The sequence below is a fragment of the Pseudophryne corroboree genome, chromosome 5 (genome assembly GCF_028390025.1).
Source record: "Pseudophryne corroboree isolate aPseCor3 chromosome 5, aPseCor3.hap2, whole genome shotgun sequence".
Taxonomy (NCBI): domain Eukaryota; kingdom Metazoa; phylum Chordata; class Amphibia; order Anura; family Myobatrachidae; genus Pseudophryne; species Pseudophryne corroboree.
The window spans coordinates 447,136,593-447,159,173 of NC_086448.1; the positions used below are offsets into that span (position 1 = coordinate 447,136,593).

At 43.2% G+C, this 22,581-nt stretch overlaps 1 protein-coding gene across 1 annotated transcript in view; it reads right to left on the reverse strand.

Annotated features, from left to right (window-relative positions):
• Window positions 1-849: 849 nt before the first annotated feature.
• The window catches only part of CAVIN4 (caveolae associated protein 4), a 28,146-nt gene continuing 6,414 nt past the window's right edge, over window positions 850-22,581 (reverse strand). Inside the window, exon 2 of the mRNA XM_063922915.1 lies at window positions 850-4,376. Coding sequence (XP_063778985.1) covers window positions 3,714-4,376 — 663 coding nt within the window. The 3' untranslated portion in view covers window positions 850-3,713. The remainder of the gene's footprint in view (window positions 4,377-22,581) is intronic.

Here is a 22,581-nt window from a genome sequence, read left to right on the forward strand (position 1 = left end):
TTGACAGTCACTAGGTCGATCACTGAAGGTCGACAGCCAGTATGTCAACACTTACCCAAGTCGACCTAATGACCATGTCAACCTTGCATAACTGTTGACATAGTCATGTGTCGACCTTCAGTCAGTGTCAACCTACTCACTGTTGACCTTCAGTGGTCGACCTGATGACTGTCGACCTAGACTGGGTCGTCCTAGAGACAGGATACCGTCTGAGTCACTCCCTCCATGAGTCCCAGCACTGCCAGTAGTCTCTGCACTCACTGCATGTGCACAGTCTGCAATGCATTACAAAAGAATCTCTGTCTCAACTCAGTTCAATGTATCTCTTTGTCCATGACTACTAACAATCCAGGTGCAGTCCAGTAGTGGGATGAATTCTGCGGCATCTTCCTGGCAGCTTGACTTTATGCCAAGGAGGAAAGACAAAGCAGTGAGCCGTGCACGGAGGTGAAATGCTGTTGGGTCCTAGTGCCTGTTGGCTGATGTCAACCTGCTCCGGCATCAGAGACCATACGGAGCGAGCATCTAACAAACAGCGCTGATGGGTAACTGCGCCTGCAGGCAGCTGCACCCTGCCAGGCCGCCCCTTGGCTACATGCAAAACCAGCTAGCATTTACCATGCATAGAGGGAAGAAATTAATGTGTTTGTGCAGGTGCAAAATCACTTGCTTTTTTTTTTTGCTTTACCCACAATTAAGAATAAGCCTATAAATATTTAATGACTGTCATCTAGTACACAATGTATTGCTTGTCTAATTATTAACGAAATGATAAAAGAAACATTTGATTTAATATAATTTATAGATCAATTAAATTGAATCTAATTAATAATACAGAACAAACATTCATTGAGTAGTATCAAATGATTTATTAACAATGTAGGTTACAAATAGCCATCCTCCACATATTGTTCTGTCATGCAATATTATTGTTAGCCAATTTAAATGAAGCATTTTGCAGTACTAGAGTGTACAATGACAAATTATTATTGATCATAACACACAAAGTAATCACATTACAGAATGTATGGTTTGAAAAGGAAATAGTCTCTTTAGTTCATCTCTAGATAAAATGTAGTTATATATCTAATAATATCCTATGAAATATGAGATAGCTGCCGAGGTGATGTATGTATCACACATCATACCTAGATGTGATTGCCCTTTGTTGGCATGTATACGTTGTGTTGACAATGCTAATTTAATGTAAAAGCAGGAATTTAGCCTAATATTTCACAGTATATATACATACAGTATAACAGTAGCTACCGCCTTCCTTATGTTTAGTGTCACTTCTCCCTTCCACAATGCACCATGCCTTTAGACATACGCATACCACAGCAGATAGCTTTACCTACAACACAACACATACCATGCTAGTATGCTTTCACTACCAGTTATTTTACACTTTTCCTAAACAAAAATGATAAAATTAATAAAATAAAACATTTCCCAGAATTTTCCCTCATTTATAAACTTACATCATTTCCTCTCATATCTTCTCCTACTTGCACTGTAACCAATATATTTTTATGACAAATTTGTTTAAACAGACTAAGTTGTTATTATTATAACAAATAATGTATCTCAAACCATTTACATTATACAGATATTAAAAATCACTTCTGAGTTCTGTCAACGGCCTCTTAGAGTTCTATGACCTCTAGAAAGAAACTAGGCCATGGGACTTCTTATATTATTATAATAAATGACAGAAACCAGTAGCAGATAATAATAAAAATAACCACTGGTAGATAATAACAATTATTTGAGGTGGTAGCTTGGAATTTGGGCTGAAAGAGGACCCCGATTTTTTCCCCCATTCATATTAACAATAATCATTGTACACAATTTGCCCCCCTGTTAATCAAGTAATGCAAATGTACACCTGCCAAATTCTCTTGCCCTTGGGTAGAAGTGGCATTGCACTGTTGCAAAATAAAATTTATATTATATATTTATATAGCCCCATGAGTAATTCCGTTGCCGCAGCATTGTCATTGTCCAATCCTTAATCTATTCATTGACAAAATATTTTCGCCTATAAGACTATTTAAAGGGATGCTAAACTCTTTCACAACACAAGCCCATCCACATCAATATAGCAGCAGGAATAGAGAGAAATTATGTGATCCATACAGAGTGTTAGTATGTCATATATACCTAGTTTCCTGGCTGAATGGGTGCCATATGAACATCCAGGCATTACGGGTTCAGTAAATAATTGAGTAAATAGATTAAAAAAAATCTGTACTTAATCTACTGTAAACAGAATTTAAATATAGAATTGCATTAGTATTTTGCAAAGAGATTATAACTCCGAAATGAGGTATTTTCTATCTAGCAGGTTGGTGTAATAGTGTAGGAATCCATGTGGCTCCCAAACCAAGATCTCATGCAATCTGTCACCCAGCCATTACAGTGAAGGATGTATATAGTGACTTTGCTATTTCTATAGATCTCTAGTGAACAATTACTGGATATTGCTGATCATTTAGAAGTGTACCATGAAATGAATTTGGTTTTGCATTAAAATTTAACATGCACTTATTTAATCTGAAATGGTCAAGTATTACCTAGTACAATGGTGGTAACGATGTACAGTCACTAAGAGTTACAGTATACATAAACAAAATGTAGTGTTGTTCGGGGTCTGTTGTTTGGAAATAAAGACTCTCTATTACACTTTTATTAATTGTACACCATGCAGATATGTAATACCAATACAAGTGTAAAGGGGTGTCAAGGAGGAAAGCAGATACACAGTACCTGTACCTTTGTATTGATTATAGTGGAATGGATGGGGCCAAATACACAGTTCCTCGGATACAAATTCTGGGTGGGGAAAAGTGACTCTGTGGACCAATTGCTTCCTCCTAGGCTGTATGCACAGGGCTAAGGTCACATGCCCAGCCTGGGTGGCTTCCTTCTGGGGAAGTAGAAGAGTCAACTGCATGACGGCCCAATATTTCACTAATAAAAAAAAGTTCTAAAAGGATTTTCTCTTTCATGGCAACGTTCTCACTGTAATTTCTGAAACTAGAGTGTTCCAAACTGTACTTACACTTTATTTTATTAAAACACAACCACGCTTACGTATATGATTCAAACCTATAGTTAAAACAATATTTTATAAAACTTCATGTTTTAAAACTTCTCTGTACTGTATGCCATGAAGATAGGTTTTAGTTACATTCTGGAGCCCGTTACCCAGTGCATGGAGATCCCTGGGCTGCAGTCTCAGCTAACAAGAGGCTCAATGATTTTGGTATACTAACAGCTGGTATTACTGTACCACATGCTATTGCACCTTTATTACATTTGTTGTTTTGCTTTTACCACCTAATCTTATTCATCCATGTACCATGTTATTAGTCAGTCAAGTTCACTCCACGTAACGTTTATTTTAAGTAGTTAGATGTTGAACACTTTTAATGATTGGGATAAGTGAATTATACAGTACATGTTTATATGAACTTTCCATAGCCAAAGTCAACTTCAACAGGTTATGTTCTTTCTTGATCAAGCAGTGACCATAGCTATCAGCATAAAGAGATATTTAAAATCCTATGTGTAAATAGGGTAGTACTACATGTAAGGTGGAAATAGCTTGTACTAGGTTGGTTTAGGAGTTATGGGATATAACTTACACACAGGCCTAGTGTGGCTAGCTATAAGTACATCCTGGACCCTCTTCTTGGGAAGTTTCCTCATTATGACAGCTTGATATCCACAAGTGGGGTCTCATCTGCGTCTAGTTTTGTCTCCAATTTCAGCAGAGACTTTTCAGAGGCAGGGTTGGGTTTCTCCTCATCCTGGGATGGCAAAAGTTCAGCTTTTTCTTCATTCTTCTTCTTCTTCTTCTTTACAGTGACCACTTCAGTGTAGGTGACCTCCGAGACAGGTTGTACTAAGTCACTCTCAGAGACTGAGTCTACCTCATCTTCCTCACCACCCTCTTGGCCTTCTGCTGTGGTTCGCTGTTTTCCCTTCTTTTTGATGTTTATTTTAAATGTTTCTTTCTTGGGTGCTGCTTTTGCTATGGATTGTTTAAATCTCTCTCCAGATTGTTTTAGCCTCTCGCTGGACTGTCTAATTCTCTCTCTTCTTTCTGGAGTTACTATCCTTGTGCGGATCCTATTTACTTTCTTTCCAAAGTTTTGCTTTGTTTTCTGCATGCTTTCTTTGGAAAATGCTTTCTTGATATTATCAATTCTCTGCATGCCAGATTTCTTAAGACGTGAAGACCTGGACTCTTCCACTTCGTACTCTTCATCAGAAGAGAGGTCATTTGGTGGGTGTAGTTTGTCCCTCAAAAGTCCATCCAATGTGGATTCTTTAGCAACAGTCAGTTTTGTTGGACACTCGATATCCTCCTGCAAAGAAATAAAAATATTTATATGGTAATAATCAATTGCTAAGAGCAGTGGTTCTCAGTCATTCACCCGGGTACCCTTAGGCAGCCCACTTGCATTGTTTCTACCCCCAACATTTGAAAATGCTTATAAGTGCTAATAGATAAAATGATTAGGTGTTAAATATATATATATATATATATATATATATATATATAGATGCATATAAAGTATATTTATTACATACTACAATTTAGGAAAAAAATTATATTGACAAAAATGATAGTCCACATATGTTTTCGTAACAGGGATAGAGGGAGATACATGTCATTTTATCAGGGTCCAACTGTTCTATGCATGGTGTTCCCAAGGACACTGTGTTGCCCATGTGTCTGATTAATATCTGGACCCTTCCCATATCATCATCTGTACTACCAGTATAGAAATATTTCAAGAACCCCTGATCATCACAGAGGGACCACTGGGTTGAGATCTGTTGGCCAAGAGTGATTAAGCATGGTGAACAAACAACTGGAAAGTATTCAGATAGAAATATAATGTTTTAGCTAACAAAAAATTGTACATGACTACTTAAAACTTTTGCTTTGCTTCTAGACATGTATGGTTGGTTGAAGAATTTTACATGATTCTGTCAAAATCCTTGTACAGTATAAATATTAGTATAAGGGAGGAATGTATCAATATAAAAAAAGTGGTAAATTCTCGGATAACTGCTGTTTCTTAGGTTTACTGCAATACATATGGATCCTATCACTGTTTGTGCGTGCGCTAGCTGAAGATCACACATCGTAATTGTACTCCTGGGTCATAAACTTCACCAGGGCAGCTCTACATCGGCAAAGCTCTACATGCTCTACATGGATACCGGCATGCATAAATGCTGGTATGCATGCAGCAAGGGGTGTGATATATATGCAGTGCTTGACAGTTTTTTCTAAAATCTCGGAGCCAGGATGAAAGTATATGAGCCAGACCACCGAAACGCCCCCCCCAAAAAAAATAAAAAATAAAACGCCATCCACTGCAGCCACATTACTGAGCAGTTTTCCCACCCCCCAGGTAAACCAACCCCCATGGCCACACAACTAAGGGGGTACCCCTTGGCATACCTTCCCTCCGCATCCACACTGCAGTGCAGCTACCCCCCAAGGCAAACAACAATCCCTCCGCAGCCACATTAATGAGCTGCTTGAGCAGCTAATGCCCACTCCGCCACCTCCCCCAGGCAATCAATACCTCCTACCCTGTGGCCACATCACTACCCTCCGAAGCCGCAATCCCTGGCCACGCATAGACCCTCTTATTGGAGATCTCTATACAGCCGGAGTTTGGAGACAGCAGACAGAGCAGGATGGGACAGACAGGCACAGCAGTCAGTGCAGGCACACAGCACATGGCTGTCGCAATACATGCATGCCTCCAAAAATCTCATCTGGAGCTGTTGGGGCTGAAGAGCATCTGCTTTCTCCCTCCAAAATCTGGCCAGGCAGCAAAATGTAGTGTCCATGGCTACCTGTCCCCTGGGTTTTGTCGAGCCCCGTATATATGTATTTGTGATACATATATACTGATAAAATGCAATTTAACCCAATAAAATAGCATTTATAGGAGGATTTTCTTTCACTATATTTTTGTTATGTTTTCAAATTGGTAACATGTAATTCACTAGAATTTACAGTAACGTGAATGGGGCAGTGTCCTGTCATCATGGGGGGGTGATTCTGAGTTGATCGATAACTGCCGTTGTTCGCTGCGTAGCGAACAGTGAAAAAAATGCAATGCGCACGCGCGTCGTACGGGTACAAAGTCCATTGTGGTTTTGCACTGGTTCTAGCAAAGATTCCAATTGCACAGCCGGCCGCAAGGAGATTGACAGAAAGAGGGCGTTTCTGGGTGTCAACTGACCGTTTTCAGGGAGTGCTTAGAAAAACGCAGGCGTGGCAGAAAAAACGCTGGCGTGGCTGGGCGTTCGCTGGGCGGGTGTGTGATGTCCAAACTGTCCCTCCATCGTTAGAATCAACGCACACGAAGAGTAACTACAGGGCCAGTGGCGGATTTGCCGCCAGGCAACCTAAGTGGTTGCCTAGGGCCCGCCGGGTCAGGGGGCCCGAAGCGGGCCCCCCGCTTGTGTCACTGAGACACGCTGCCGCTCAGTCCGGCGGCAGCGTGTCTCAGCTGTCAGGAGAGGAGAGCGCCCGCCAGCGCGGCTGTGTCTGGCGCGGCGGCGTATAGCAGACTTCAATCCAGCCGCTGGTTCGTGAGCCAATCAGAGCTCGCGGACAAGCAGCCAATCAGAAGCCGCCGGTCCGCGAGCTCTGATTGGCTCACGAACCGGCGGCTGGTTTGAACGAAGTCCGCTATACGCCGCCGCGCCAGGCACAGCCGCGCTGGCGGGCGCTCTCCTCTCCTGACTCACCCGTCCCTCACAGCCGGAGCCCGGAGGAGGAGCAGCAGCAGCAGCAGTGCAGCAGCGGTAAGCAGCTGCAGCACTGGCTGCTGTGGGGGCAATTGTATACCTGGCACTGTGGGGGCAATTGGCTGGCACTGTGGGGGCACTTGTTTACCTGGCACTGTGGGGGCATTTGTATACCTGGCACTGTGTGGGCATTTGTATACCTGTCAGGTATACAATTGCCCCCACAGTGTCAGATCCACAATTGCCCCCACAGTGTCAGGTATTACCTGACACTGTGGGGGCAATTGTGGATCTGACACAGTGGGGGCAATTGTGGATCTGGCACTGTGGGGGCATTTGTATACCTGGCACTGTGGGGGCATTTGTGGATCTGGCACTGTGGGGGCATTTGTATACCTGGCACTGTGGGGGCATTTGTGGATCTGGCACTGTGGGGGCATTTGTATACCTGGCACTGTGGGGGCATTTGTGGATCTGGCACTGTGGGGGCATTTGTATACCTGGCACTGTGGGGGCATTTGTGGATCTGGCACTGTGGGGGCATTTCTATACCTGGCACTGTGGGGGCATTTGTGGATCTGGCACTGTGGGGGCATTAATATACCTTGCACTGTGGGGGCATTTGTATACCTGGCACTGTGGGGTCAATTGTGGATCTGGCACTGTGGGGGCAATTGTGGATCTGGCACTGCACTATTGGGGGCATATGTCTGTGTTTCACGTTCCATTTTAATTGGCCACACCCATTTTTTTTGGTGCGCGCGCTGTGGGGCACAGTACCTCTATGGGGCACTCTGTCTGATTGGTCGCCGCTTAGCCCCGCCGGGAGTGCACACAGACGCTCTCATTCCAGTGAATGGGGCGCGTGCGTGTCACAGACACGTGCGCGTCCCAGACGCGGTGATAGGCCCAGGCACAGACGGAACTCCATCTGTAATGTAAGGGAGCATAAGTCAGAACAAAAATATAGTGCTATGGATTGTTTGAGGTAGGGGGGCCCCAAATCGGTATTTCGCTTAGGGCCCCATGAGGTCTAAATCTGCCTCTGTACAGGGCTGCACAAAACGATTTTGTAGGCACTCTTCTGCAAAGCTAAAATACACTCCCCGGTGGGCGGCGACAATGCGTTTGCACAGCTGCTAAAAACTGCTAGCGAGCGATCAACTCGGAATGACCCCCATGGTGCTCATAGGATGGAGTATCCATGGAAATGGAAAGCATTTTAATCAAAACTTTTTTGTTTTCACTAACTATGACAGTGAGCAATGAAAATGATAATAAATATTAACACGGAATTAACACTACAAAAGACCAGGTCATTGAAAATCATATTTGGAGATGGTCAATCACCCAATTGTCAGACATAACAGCTGAGTTGTGCAAGTCAATGTTTGAGTCATGTTTGAGTCAGCATGAGATTGGAGCCAATACGCTTTTATCTGTACGTTCTTTTGTAACCAAGTCATTACATAAAATGTATGGCACAGGGACATAATTATGCTGATATAGCTTTAGCAAAACAGACATTGCAGTGGTACAAGTACTGTAATACCACTTTCACACTTAAAACCCAGCACCAACTCAGGACACTGTGCACGGGGTTGGAGTTGGGTTTTAAGCTATTTACCCCTTTCAAACCGGCCAATGGACCTGGGTTATTCCTGGGTCATTGCCGTTCACAGGTCTTCCATTGACCCCGGTCTTCCGTTTAACAGTGGACGGCTGGAGAGTATGTCATCTACAATCGCTACTGAGCCAGTCAATCAGCTTCTTTCACATTGGAGGCTACTCGAGTTGTACCCAGGAATAACTCTGCTAGCGACCATGGTCGAGGCCCCCGGTAATTTGGACCAGGGTAGATTGAGTCATTGGTGGTCATTCCGAGTTGATCGTTTGCTAGCAGTTTTTAGCAGCCGTGCAAACGCTATGCCGCCTCCCACTAGGAGTGTATGTAAGCTTAGCAGAAGTGCGAACGAAAGGATCGCAGAGCGGCTGCAAAGTTTTTTCGTGCAGTTTTAGAGTAGCTCAAAACCTACTCAGCGCTTGCTATCACTTCAGACTGTTCAGTTCCTGTTTTGACGTCACAAACACGCCCTACGTTCGCCCAGCCACGCCTGCGTTTTTTCTGTCACGCTTGCATTTTTTTTGTCACGCCTGCGTTTTTCCGAACACTCCCTGAAAACGGTCAGTTGACACCCAGAAATGACCACTTTTTGTCAATCACTCTGCGGCCAGCAGTGTGACTGAAAAGCTTCACTAGACCTTGTGTGAAACTACATCAGTCGTTGTAATAATACGTCACGCATGCGCATTGCACCGCATACTCATGCGCAGAAGTGCCGTTTTTTTGCCTCATCGCTGCACAGCAACCAAAAGCAGCTAACTCGGAATGACCATCATGATCCGGGTCGCCCTGGCAATATCCAGGATTTTTCACTCAGTGTGAAAGGGGCATAACTAAGCTTCTCTACCTTTGGCGCAGACAGATAATTCCAGCGATAATATGGCTGCTGCTGGCAGTAGGCAGTAAGTAAGAGCTTGGCTGTGATTAGTGGTAGCGAGCTGATATGATAGCACCCACCAGATCAAAGCAACCTGAGACTGATTATTTTACTGGCAGAGTATAGCGGATTGCCTGGTGCAGTGACGTCAGTCCACACACTTAATGAACTTAAACCGTAATGCAGGTTTATTCAGTAAACACACAGGTGACTTGGATGTATTATTGACATGGGTAATGGCCCCCTTATATCTTACAAGGTAACACAGCAGTGGTAGCGGTACTTATCAGTCTGTTTGTGTAGCTGTGGTATCTCAGCAGAAGTTGTCTCCAGTGGTAAGGGATGGAGGACTGCACAGCTGTGCCGTCTGACTCCCGCTGTAGAGAATGTGTGGCACCCGGCTCTGTGATAGCTCCGGAGCCGCGGTACATGCAAGGAAACGCTGTAAGTCTCGCTCACTGAGCTCTGCTCTCAGTCTCAGCTCTGATACAATCACACACACACACACACACACACACACACACACACACACACACACACACACACACACACACACACACACACACACTGCCCCATAGATATACACACACACTGTGCCCTCAGACACTCACTGTGTCCTCATATACACACACATTTTGCCCCCCATATACATAGCCGGGCACATTCTCCTTGTGCAGTAGAGCTGACTCTTCCTGAGCATGTAACCACTCAGCACCAGTCACCAGAGATGGCCCTGCTCCTCCGCGCTGCTTCTCTGACTCCTTCAGCTCTCTCCCATTCATCTCTGCCTCCACGTCCCCCTGCCGCTTTACTCCACTGGAGTCCGTTTCCCAAGTGGAGTGCAGTCACTGAGCAGGGTCAGTCGACTGCCCATCGGCATGGCCGTAATGGGTGTACTGCTGCTCAGGAAGAGGGCAGTGTGATGTTAGTGTATTAGAAACATATGAACAAAACAGGCAGCAGCAGAGCCCTGGAGCCCTCCTGCTAGTGCTGCAGCTGCCTGTGCCCAGGGACAGTGGGAATGCTTATATCATCCTGGGGTTGCAGCTGAGCGCCATGCTAGGTATTAACTGCGTCCTGCGCTCTCCTACTACTGCTGCAGCTGCCTGTGCCCGGGGACAGTGGGGATGCTTTTATCACCCTGGGGACGCAGCTGAGCACCATGCTAGGCTTTAACTGCCTCCTGAGTGCTCCTGCTGAGCTGCTCGGGCAGTGGAAGAGAGATATGATCCTCTCCACTGATGATATAGGAGTCCCCTCTAATCACACACCCTCTCTAATCCATCGCTCGGGGCATGTGCCCCATTAGCACCCCCTCCGTTGCGGCCCTGATATGTATACTTGAATAGATGATACAAGACTATCACTGTCACTGCGCAAGAAAAGGAGCAGAGGAAAGAAACCAAGGGGTCTATTCATGAAGCAGTGAAAAGAGTGGAGAAGTGAGCCTGTGGAGAAGTTGCTCATGGCAACCAATCAGCTGCTCCGTACAATTGTATAGTATGCAAATTATAAATGTTACTTCAATGCTGATTGGTTACCATGGGCAACTTCTCAAATGGCTCACTTCTCCGCTCTTTTCACAGCTTCATGAATAGACCCCCAAGTGTTATCAGACTTGGTTACAAATAGACATATAAAAAGCAACATATGGATTCTCTGCGCTCCACTGTTAGTTTATGATATGTACTCAAAATCAGTCACACCTATTAGTGTATACCATAAATACAGAAATAATTATGTGCTTATGATGTCCTTACAAAATAAATTTCCTCTTTATCAATCCGTGTCCTTCCATGTTTTTTTGTCCTCCACATTGGATCAAAGAAGGAAGGAGAAAAAACACCAGGTTTTAATATAAGGTTGTCTGATCAGTAAACGTCTTGCACTTTCCTCCTTTCCATCATAGACTTTCATCAAATGTTCATATGCCCCAGGATAAGACCCCTTGTTGCAGCTCATTATGTCCCTCCTGCTCTGGAATTATTATTATTATTATTCTTTATTTATATGGCGCCACAAGGGTTCCGCAGTGTCCAATTACAGAGTACATAAACAAATAATCAAAACAGGAAAACAGCAACTTACAGTTGAAGACAATATAGGACAAGTACAGGGTAAATAAACATAGCTACATCAGCAAATGACACTGAGATAATTTTTAGGTGGCAGAAGACTGCTGGATTTGGTGCAGTTGAAGATTATTATAAGTAAGAAAAGGATAAGCACATGAGGGAAGAGGGCCCTAATCTCCTTGTTCCCATAAATTCCTCTATTCAGATCCCCCTTCTAAGCCCCCATCTATTTGTACACAGATGCCCCCCATCACTGCTGTACACAGATCCCCCCAACATTACTCCTATACACAGATTCCCCCCAACATCACTCCTATACACAGATCTCCCCACTATTCCTGTACACTGACCCCCCCCACTCCTGTACACTGATCCCCACCACTCCCATACACTGATCCCCCACCGCTCCCGTACACTGACCCCCCACCATTCCCGTACACAGATCCCCCCACCACTCCTGTACACTGATCCCCAACCACTCCCATACACTGACCCCCCCCCCACTCCTGTACACTGATCCCCACCACTCCCATACACTGATCCCCCACCGCTCCCGTACACTGACCCCCCACCATTCCCATACACAGATCCCCCCACCACTCCTGTACACTGATCCCCAACCACTCCCGTACACTGAACCCCCACCACTCCTGTACACTTATCCCCCCACCAGTCCCGTACACTGATCCCGCACCACTCCTGTACACTGATCCCCCACCAATCCCGTACACTGATCCCGCACCACTGCTGTACACTGAACCCATACACTGATCCCCCACCACTCCCGTACACTAATCCCCCACCATTCCTTTACCCAGATCCCCCCACCACTCCTGTACACTGATCCCCCCACAATTCCTTTACAGAGATCCCCGCACCATTCCTGTACACTGACCCCTCACCATTCCTGTACACTGATCCCTCAGCACTCCTGTACACTGATTCCCCAGCACTCCTGTACACTGATTCCCCAGCACTCCTGTACACTGATTCCCCAGCACTCCTGTACACTGATCTCCCACCACTCCTGTACACAGATCCCCCCACCATTCCTGTACACTGATCCCCCACCACTCCTGTACGCTGATCCACCCATCACTCCTGTACACTGATCCCCCCACCACTACTGTGCACTGATCCCCCACCACTCCTGTACACTGATCCCCCACTACTCCTGAACACCGATCCCCCACCACTCCTGTACACTGATCCCCCACCAATCCTGTACACTGATCCCCCACCATTCCTGTACACAGTCCCCCCACCACTCCTGTACACTGATCCCCCTCCACTTCTGTACACTGATCCCCCACCACTCCTGTACACAGATCTCGCTAACATTCATGAACACAGATCTCCCCTAACATCAATCCTGTACACAGATCCCCCTTTTGTATACTTAATGCAAAGTTTCTTCTGCCCAAAATTGCTAATTTCTGCATAGCTTGTGTGTAAATAAATTGCACAGTGATAAAGTACCAACCAACCAGCTCCTAACTGCAATGTTACAGGCTCTGTTTGAAAAATGACAAAAGCGATTGGTTGGTACTTTATTACCGTGATATTTTTCACTCTCCAAGGCTTGATAAACCTGGGCATCTGTATCTTTTTAGTCTGGATTCTGACTTACAAGTCTCTGCAAATAGGGAGCTGAGATCGGACTTGAGTTGACATATGGGAAGTGTGAATGGGAATGCAATGGGCGTGCAGTGGCAATAAAAGTAGTCATTTAGGGAGAGATGTACTAAGCCTTGTAGAGAGGTGGAGAGAGATAAACTACCAATCGGTTCCTGTCATTTTTCAAACACAGCCCGTAACGTGGCAGCTAGGAGCTGACTGGCTGACACTTTATCTTCCTCTACTTTATCACTCTCCAAGGCATACTGCATCTCCCCCAAAGGGAGTAGTCTCAAGTTACTGTAACACAAATATGGCTACTGAAAAGTGTAAAATGCAGCCTCTTGAAGGGGTCTGACTTGTGTCAGCCTTGACTCTGGTAAGTGTAAAATTGATAGTGATGACTGTGCAGCTGTTAGTTATGGCTGCACCCAATTGGCTGCAAATGGGCAAACACTCCCATTTATTCAAATACATGTAAACAGCACCCTGCACATATATTTCTAAGTATTACAAATAATTTTTTGTGTGTTTACAGAGCAGTTTAGATGCACCAAGACACTTGTGTACTATTATCCGCACAGTCCAGCCTTTGACTTCAATATATTTCCATGTGTGCTGCAGTTTTAAGTATCTTCTGTACTGTCACTTAAACTACAGTATGCCTATAGTTGCAATCCAGTCTCGTCTTAGCCAGGTACCTCAAGTGCAGTGTTAATTTTGTCAATGAAACTTTTGACTAAAAGTATTTTTCGACTACAGTTTATTTCAGGACTAAAATTAGACTTGACTAAAATGAGAACAGATCTACTGACTAAATCTTAACTAAAACAGCAAAAAAAGTGACAAAGCCTAAAACTAAAGAACAATTATGTGTTATAGATATTTGCAGAAAATAAATATGCCCCCCTGTTGTGAAGGAAATAGGATTGTGTATTACACTTATTTGTTCTAACAAACTTAAGGCATTCATTTGTATATGATATATGGGAGTTCTATGGTAAGGTCAGACTCAGTATGTAACACATTCTCAGCCTACTGATCGAAGGTTACTACATAGCACATAGCTACAGGTACTGTATGCAAACTTCTCAAGTGAATTTTAGAGAAATGTTCTTCGGCAAAATCTATTACAGTATCATTAAACTGTTTACAAACGTTATGACTAAAACATTGACTAAAATTAGACAAATGAAAATTAAGATCACCTGACTAAATCTTGACTAAAACGAAGTAAAAGAAAAAGGCTAAAATGTGACTTTAAACCAACTACAATTTAAAGTAAGCGACAGAGGGGGGTATTCAACTAGGTTTTTAGTTTCGCTTAGGCAAAAATCTGCACTTTTCGCAAATTTTTAGGGCAAATGGGGATTCGCCCTATTCAATAGCAGTGCCTCTTTTTGCCTAGGCAAAAAATTCAGCAGGAGCGAAAAACATGTGGATCAGCAAATCCACATGTTTTCTCAACTGCGCCAGCAGAAACGCGGCCCATTTTAGCCAATTTTGAGGCATTTTTCACACAAAAAAGGTGAAAAGGCATTGGTGAAAATGCGTAGTAAAAGAAAGAGCATGCTCTGCGCTCCAAGAATCACTATATGTAACTAATCTTGTGCAGTCTATCAGGGAAAATAATTGACTCAGTGAAACTCAGTATGAAAAAATAATTAATTTATCAAAAAATTATTGTTCATAAATGACACATATAACATACAATCCAGCAAACATATGTATAACAGTTAAAAAGACATGTATGGCAACTAATTAATTTGGCAGTTTACACTGTTAATATATCTATATTTGGCAGAGATATATATAGTGGTATAACATGCAGTAAAACTTGGTTATAACAATATAAAAGAAGCTCTCTCAAAAGGAAAAGTATATTTATACCACTGGCGTCCCAGTGTATTTATAAATGAGAGTGTCCCGCAGAGGGGTGGTTTTCATGTGACCGCCGGTCAGCTGACCGACAGTCACATGACCTCCTCCACCAGCCCGACGGGTCACTGTCCCGATGGTCGGCATGTCGACCAACAGGGACTATTTCCACTCGTGGGTGTCCACGACACCAATAGAGTGGGAATAGAACCCGTGGCGACCGCAGGTCGCCACCGAGCCCGCAAGGGGCTTGCTGCACTCGCCCCTCCCCGTCGGGATCCCGGCGTCAGTATGCTGCCGGGATCCCGGCGTCGGTAAGCTGACCGCCGGTCAGGAGACCGCCGGTCAGCCGTACTACACCCCCGCAGATAACTTCACAGTTGTTAGTGTGATAGAACGAAGAGGCATGCAAACAATTTATAGTTACCCCCGTGCTGGTTCCTGATTTAGATACAGGGTCCTGCAGGCAATACAGGTTATACATATGTTTGCTGGATTGTATATTATATGTGTCATTTATGAACAATAATCTTTTGATAAATTAATTCCTTTTTCATACTGAGTTTCACTGAGTTTCACTGAGTGAATTATTCTCCCTGATAGACTGCACAAGATTAGTTACATATAGTGATTCTTGGAGCGCAGAACATTCTCTTTCTTTTTCTACGAATTCTATTTGATTTTCAGTCTAGCTAGCTGTTTTTGCTCAGCAGCCCCTAGATACACTACCATTTTTGGTAAATTATTATTACTTATAGCGCCAGGTCTATACAGTTTGATTGGTGAAAATGCCTTAAAAACAGGCAAAAATAGGACACAATTGAATAGGCGGGGGTGGGGGCAAATTCAATAGCTCTGAGATTACCGGAGATAATTGAATACCCCCCAGAGACTAAAATTAAGTTGAAAATCCTTGTGAAAAAAAAACCCTGCTAAAGGGGAGTCACAGCTCAAGATTTGAGGATGTTACTGTGAAGTGGTTGCATAGATGTGGTTAGGTTTCAGAGTGACTTTGAATAAGGCCCATAGTGTATACAGTATATGTAAGGTATATACACATGATATACATATAAAGTAAGACAGTACTTGCAGGGGTGCCTTGGATTTATGGTCCAGGACCAATTCAAATTCTTTACAGTCAACATAACAGACAAAACCAGTGCTTGCGGCTTCCAATCATAAAATATGTGGACAAACACAATTTACTTAATGTAATATTTTTTTCAGAATTTCTCAATAAGCTTTTGGCCTAGGGGTGCCTGAAAATACTTCTGATACTCTAGAGTGCCATGACTCAAAAAAATTGGAGAACCACTGCAGTAAGGTGTATATAGTATGTAAAGTATATACAAGATGTATATCAGGGATGGACAATAAGCGACCTTCCAGCTGCTGTGGGGCAACATTATGGCAGGGCATGCTGGGATGTATAGTTCAACACCAGTCTGGGAGCCGCTTATTGCCCACTGCTGTATATGGTGTGTATATTATATACATAAGGAGGTGTATATAAAGTGTGTATAGTGTATATATAAGGTGTTCAGGGTTTATACAGCACATACTGTATATCCAGCTGTCTGTGTTGCAATCGCATGAGCATAACCACAGGATGCAGTATGGAAGTGTAAAGTGTGCAATGTAATGACCGCATTACACATTCCTATAAACATTGGCTGCTGGTAGGTTGGTGTGAATGCTGGCTATGGGTATCTTCAGAGAGAGCTGCAGGTGGAGGAGGTTTACGCACCTCCATTCATTAATGACATACATGTATAGACAACAGAAAGACAAGTACATTCTCAGTAGACATCACAGTCATCACTCTCATCTTCAGGTAGCCTAAATACAGTCTTAAAGGAAGAGCACTAACCAGAATTGTTTGAAAATATGCAAATTTACGATTTCATATCAATAAGATATTGGTGAATTGCCTACGTTTTGGGCCCCGCAGGACTTTTGTCAAGACCTCAGTATTGCCAGTTGAAAATGAGCAAATTACCCTTTTGCTCATTTTCAGCTTACACTACTGAGGTTGTGTCGAAGATCCTGCGGGGACCAAACGTCGGCAATGTACCAATATCTCATATGTATAGTGAAATGTTGTGAGGTATGGCACTACCCTCATAGCATGATTATCTGAACTGTATATTCCACACTTTACTATTATTGAAAAAGCACAATAATAAGAATCTCATACGGTACATACAATACTTGTGTAACAAAATAATATTGGATAATGCCCAGAAAAAAAACACTTTCCCGACAGAATGATGGATGGCTTGCTTGTCCTTCATTGAATAAACATTTTATACAGTATATTAGCTAATTCCATACGGGACTGTGTTTTACTAAACAGACTCCAGGCCACAAAAAGATCTGCCATCTCATACCTAAAAGGGCTATACATCTAACTCGTGTTTATTTTTTATTTTTTAATTGCCATTAGTTATAATACTAACTAAAAAGCAACTCTTACATGAGTAATTTATTCATATATATTTTGATTTTTTATTTAATTTTAAGTGTATGTGCAGTGTATGACACATAGCAACATTTTACCTATATTTTACACTACCACTTAGTGCTCATTTTTATTTTGACAAGTTAACCCACCTAGTAATTACAATAAAATTACCATTTTGCGCTGATGATAGGAAAGCAGCTCCTTTAAAGTTTAAGCAAAATTACATGTGGGAAAATGGAGCGCTATGTGAATGCACATAATATAAAAGGTGTAATGAAAATGAATTAAACTGGTCAGATTTGACTCCTTGTAACCCTTTGACATAAAATCATTCTTCATTTTTTCTGCTTGCTCCGAGAAAGAATTAATCTGTAAACAGTTACGTCTAATTCCCTTGAATTGGCTGCAGGGGATATTACCTATCCAATTTTTATGTTGATTGCTGGAAATTGGAAGCTTGTTATTACCTGTCACTTCTTTTACATAGGTCTTTGTACTGATGGTATTGGCCGCTATATATATCTCCAGGTCCAAATAGACTACCTTTTTTCTACTTGTTGTGGAGGTAAATTCCAAGGTGTTTGTGTTGATATGTATGTTTATTACTATTTTTACAAAGATAATTGCTCCGTTTCTGGAGGTTATATTTTAATTCAGTTTTAAATGAACCTTATTAGTCAATAAAGTGTTACGATAATAGAGTAAAACTGGGCATACACTATACAATTATCTGTCAGATAATCTGTGGTTGGAGTGAAAACCTGGTAATGGATGAGAGCAACTGACAATCGATCATTTGCTACCAAACACTGAAAAATGGACAAAACCTGTCCGTGATTTAACTGATTTGTATGAACAACAGGTTTTGTCCATTTTCCAGTGTTTGGTAGCAGATGATCGATTGTCAGTTGCTCTCATCCATTACCAGGTTTTCAGTCCAACCACAGACTATCTGACAGATAATTTTATAGTGTATGACCAACTTGACTCTATGCTCACTGCATTATCCTTGAGAAAGGGCATTCATGCCCGAAACACGTTGGTGAAACTGTGAGACAGAGATGGAGACGGGGCAGCCGAGGAGGAGTGACGTCAGAGACTAAGCACTGACGGACACTGGCCCAGCCGCATACTGCAGGGAACCAGCCGGAGAAAGACGCTGGGACCAGAATCAACATTAAGGCAAGTAGCGGTAGGGCAGTGGCGTAACTAGAAATTTTTCTCCCCAAGCCAAAAAATTCTCTGCCCCCCCTCCCCCCCATAATTGGCACTAGTAAAGCCATTAATCTGCCCTTGCTGAAATGGGCGTGGCTTTGCATAAAGGGGCATGGCTTTGCAGGAAAAGACTGCCTTATACCCCAGTTTTGCAACCTGCACGCCCATACGGTGGCCACCACAGGAAGTAAAAATATTCCTCCATATAGTAATGCCCAGTATATATTATGCCACATACTGCAAAGGCCCTTAGACATTATGCCACACACAATAATGCCCATGACACAATATGCCACACACCAGAATGCCCCCAACACATTATGCCACACTCTGTAATGCCTGTGACACATTATGACAGGCATTGCAATGCCCGTTATTCATTATGCTACACACTGCAATGCCCCTGATACATTATAGCACATACAATGCCTGTGACACATTATGACACACACCGCAATGTCTGTGATACATTATGCCACACACTGCAATGTCCATGATACATTATGCCACACACTGCAATGACCCTGAGACATTATACCACATACCACAATGCCCGTGATATAGTATGCCACACACCGTAATGCCTGTGACACATTATGACACACACCGCAATGTCCGTGATACATTATGCCACACACCGCAATGCCCATTACACATTAAGTCCTACAGTAAGGCTTCTAATTACTTTTAAATTACCTGCTCATTGCCAGAGGTTTCATGCTCTTGGTTCCATGCACGGTGCCAGGGGTTTTCATGCACAGGGTGTCATGCTCGTTGACAGGGGTTTCATGCGGTAGGTGTTATGCTTGTTGCCAGAGGTATCATGTGCTGGGTTTCAAGCTTGTTGACAGGTGGTAATATTCGTTGCCAGGGGTTTCATGCACTGAGTGTCATGCTCGTTGCTAGGGGGTAATGCTTGTTGCCAGGGATTTCATGAGCTGGGTGTTGTGCTTGTAACCAGGGGGTAATGCTTGTTGCTAGGGCTGTTCTCCCAGTGCCACATATGCCCCCAGTGACAGATATTCCCCCACAGTGCCAGGTACACATATGCCCCCAGTGCCAAATATGCCTCCCCAGTGCCAAATATGCTCCCCCAGGGCCAAATATGCTCCCCCTTGCCAAATATGCTCCCCCAGTGCCAAATATGCCCCCCAGTGCCAAATATGCTCCCCCAGTGCTAAACATAGTAACATAGTAATTGAGGTTGAAAAGAGGCAATTTGCCCATCGTGTTCAACCTGTATTAAGTTGTGATTAGTCTACATACCCGCTGAGTAATGTTTTATGTCCAGTTAACTACTATAACTCATATAACCCCCGGATTAACCATTTTGATATTTTAAATATTATAACCTTGGATATCATTTTCATTCAGAAATGTATCCATTCCTTTTTTAAATCCATTTACAGAGTCCACCATTACCACCTTCCCTGGCAGGGAATTCCACATCCTGATTGCCCTAACAGTGAAGAACCCTTTCCTCCGTTGCGTTCGGAACTTTCTCTCCTCCAGCTGCAGCGAGTGCCCACCTGTCCTAAACTGTGTTCTTTTAATAAATAATTCCTCTGATAACTCTTTGTGATGTCCCTTTACATATTTAAAGATATTAATATCTCCTCTTAGACGCCTCATTTCTAGTGTATACATATTCAACCTATTAAGCCTTTCCTCGTAATCCAGTCCCTCTAGGCCTTTAATCAATTTAGTAGCTCGCCTTTGAACCTTTTCGAGTTCACCGATATCTTTTTTATACAGTGGTGCCCAAAACTGAACACAATATTCCAGGTGCGGACGTACCAATGATTTGTACAGCGGCAGGATTACTTCCGAGTCCCTTGACTCAATTCCCCGTTTTATGCACGCTAGCACCTTACTTGCCTTCTTTACTGCGCTTTGACATTGTGTATGGTTATTAAGCCTATTATCAATGAGTACCCCCAAATCCTTTTCCAAATCTGTTTTACCTAGTCATTCCCCATTTAGTATGCAGGCTGCAAGTTTGTTTTTAGTCCCGAAATGCATAACCTTGCATTTGTCTGTATTGAACCTCATTTTCCATTTAGACACCCAGAGTTCAAGTTTAGATAGATCATTCTGTAAGGACTCCACATCCAATTCCGAGTTAATTACCCTACACAGTTTAGTATCATCTGCAAAGATTGACACTGTGCTTTCCAGGCCTATTTCTAGGTCATTGATAAATATGTTGAACAGTAGTGGACTGAGTACGGACCCTTGTGGTAAACCGCTGACTACAGGGGACCAGGTTGAGTACTTCCCGTTGACCACTACCTGCTGTACCCTGCTATCCAACCAGTTGCTTATCCATGTTAAAATAGTTTTTCCTAGGCCAAGCTCCTTTAATTTGATGATCAGTCGCCTGTGAGGCACTGTATCGAATGCTTTTGCATAATCTAGGAAGACCCCCCCAGGCTCCCCCACTGCTGTGCTGTTTTGGAAAGGAGGACTCGGAGGGCACTGCGCGCGCGTCTCCTGTGTGTCCTTCCTGCGTCTCCAGCGGCAGCGGCGTGTACATCAAATAAAGTGCCGATTTGTGAGCCAATCAGAGCTCACGAACGGGCACTTAATTTAACAGACACACCGCTGCCGCCGGAGCCCCAGGAGGGGCACACAGGAGAGACGCGCGCTGTGCCCTCCGTGTCCCTCCTTCCCAAAACAGAATCAGTGGCGGCGGCTAGGGCACCCCGCAGCCCTGCGCGCCTCCAAGCGCTCGCAGTGGCTGCGGACCTCTAGTTATGCCACTACGGTAGGGACAGATAGAGAACCTTTGCTAAAGTACTGTGTCCACGGAAGGCTCTCAAATATGGCACTTGTAGGAACCCTGGATCAAACGGACTCTCTTACAAATTCAAAAAGGGGCTGTATAACATTCTCTCGTTAACCATTTTCTTTTTTTCACTGGTAGTGGCGCAATAGTTTAATTCATTCTTATTACACCTTTTATATTATGTGCATTCACATAGCGCTCCATTTTCCCATATGTAAATTAACCCATCAATCTATTATTGAGCTCTTTTTTTTTTTTACATCAAATCGTGGAATCCCTTTATCTCTATCAATTTGGTAAATGAGTATCTATGTACATAGATGAGGGAAAAAAGACATGCCCCTCATAGTGTAATCTATTTAGTAAATACTGGAATTTTAGAAACATAAATTAGCTGTGTTCCATAAATAAATAATAGTGAAGCTTATCTGCTGTATATGATCCAGATTCTATACTCGTCCTAGGTTCTTCACCATATAATATTATACCGAGAAATACTTCACATGCATGAAATTATGTTTTTATATTTTGTTTTGGTTGGAGATATATCTCCTTTTATATAAAACACAAACAAAATATAAAAACATAATTTCATGTATGTGAAGTGTTTCTCTACAGAGGTGGGTCTGTCTCCTTTCTATTTTTGTATTGTTTTTATGCATGCTATACTTGATTGATTAAACTAAATATCCAGGTGCTAATTAGCCACCATATTGTATAGGCTATATAAACCTTTAATAGAGTCAGCACCTCATACCTTTGAACAAGCTGCAGGCTACACGCAGTGAAACGCGTCAGATGCTGCCCACCATCTGGTCAGGACATTTGAACAGTAGGAGCCGAACCAACCCCTGGAAATCATCATCTTGCTAAAAGACCCAGATAGGATTCCGGTTTACAACAACACCGTAATGTATGAGGAACCCATTCAAAAAAACGGGACTATCTAAAGCTGCAACTTCCACTAACAGTGAATTGGCCAATGCATCGCCTACTGGACTCTCTTTGCATGTAATCTTTTCATCTGGCTATATTTCTAAACAAGGGGTAACTTTTTGAAAAAAACCTTCAGTAAAATATTAGTATATCTCCTGACCCACTACCAAGGGTTATACAGGTTGAGTATCCCATATCCAAATATTCCGAAATACGGAATATTCCGAAATACGGACTTTTTTGAGTGAGAGTGAGATAGTGAAACCTTTGTTTTCTGATGGCTCAATGTACACAAACTTTGTTTAATACACAAAG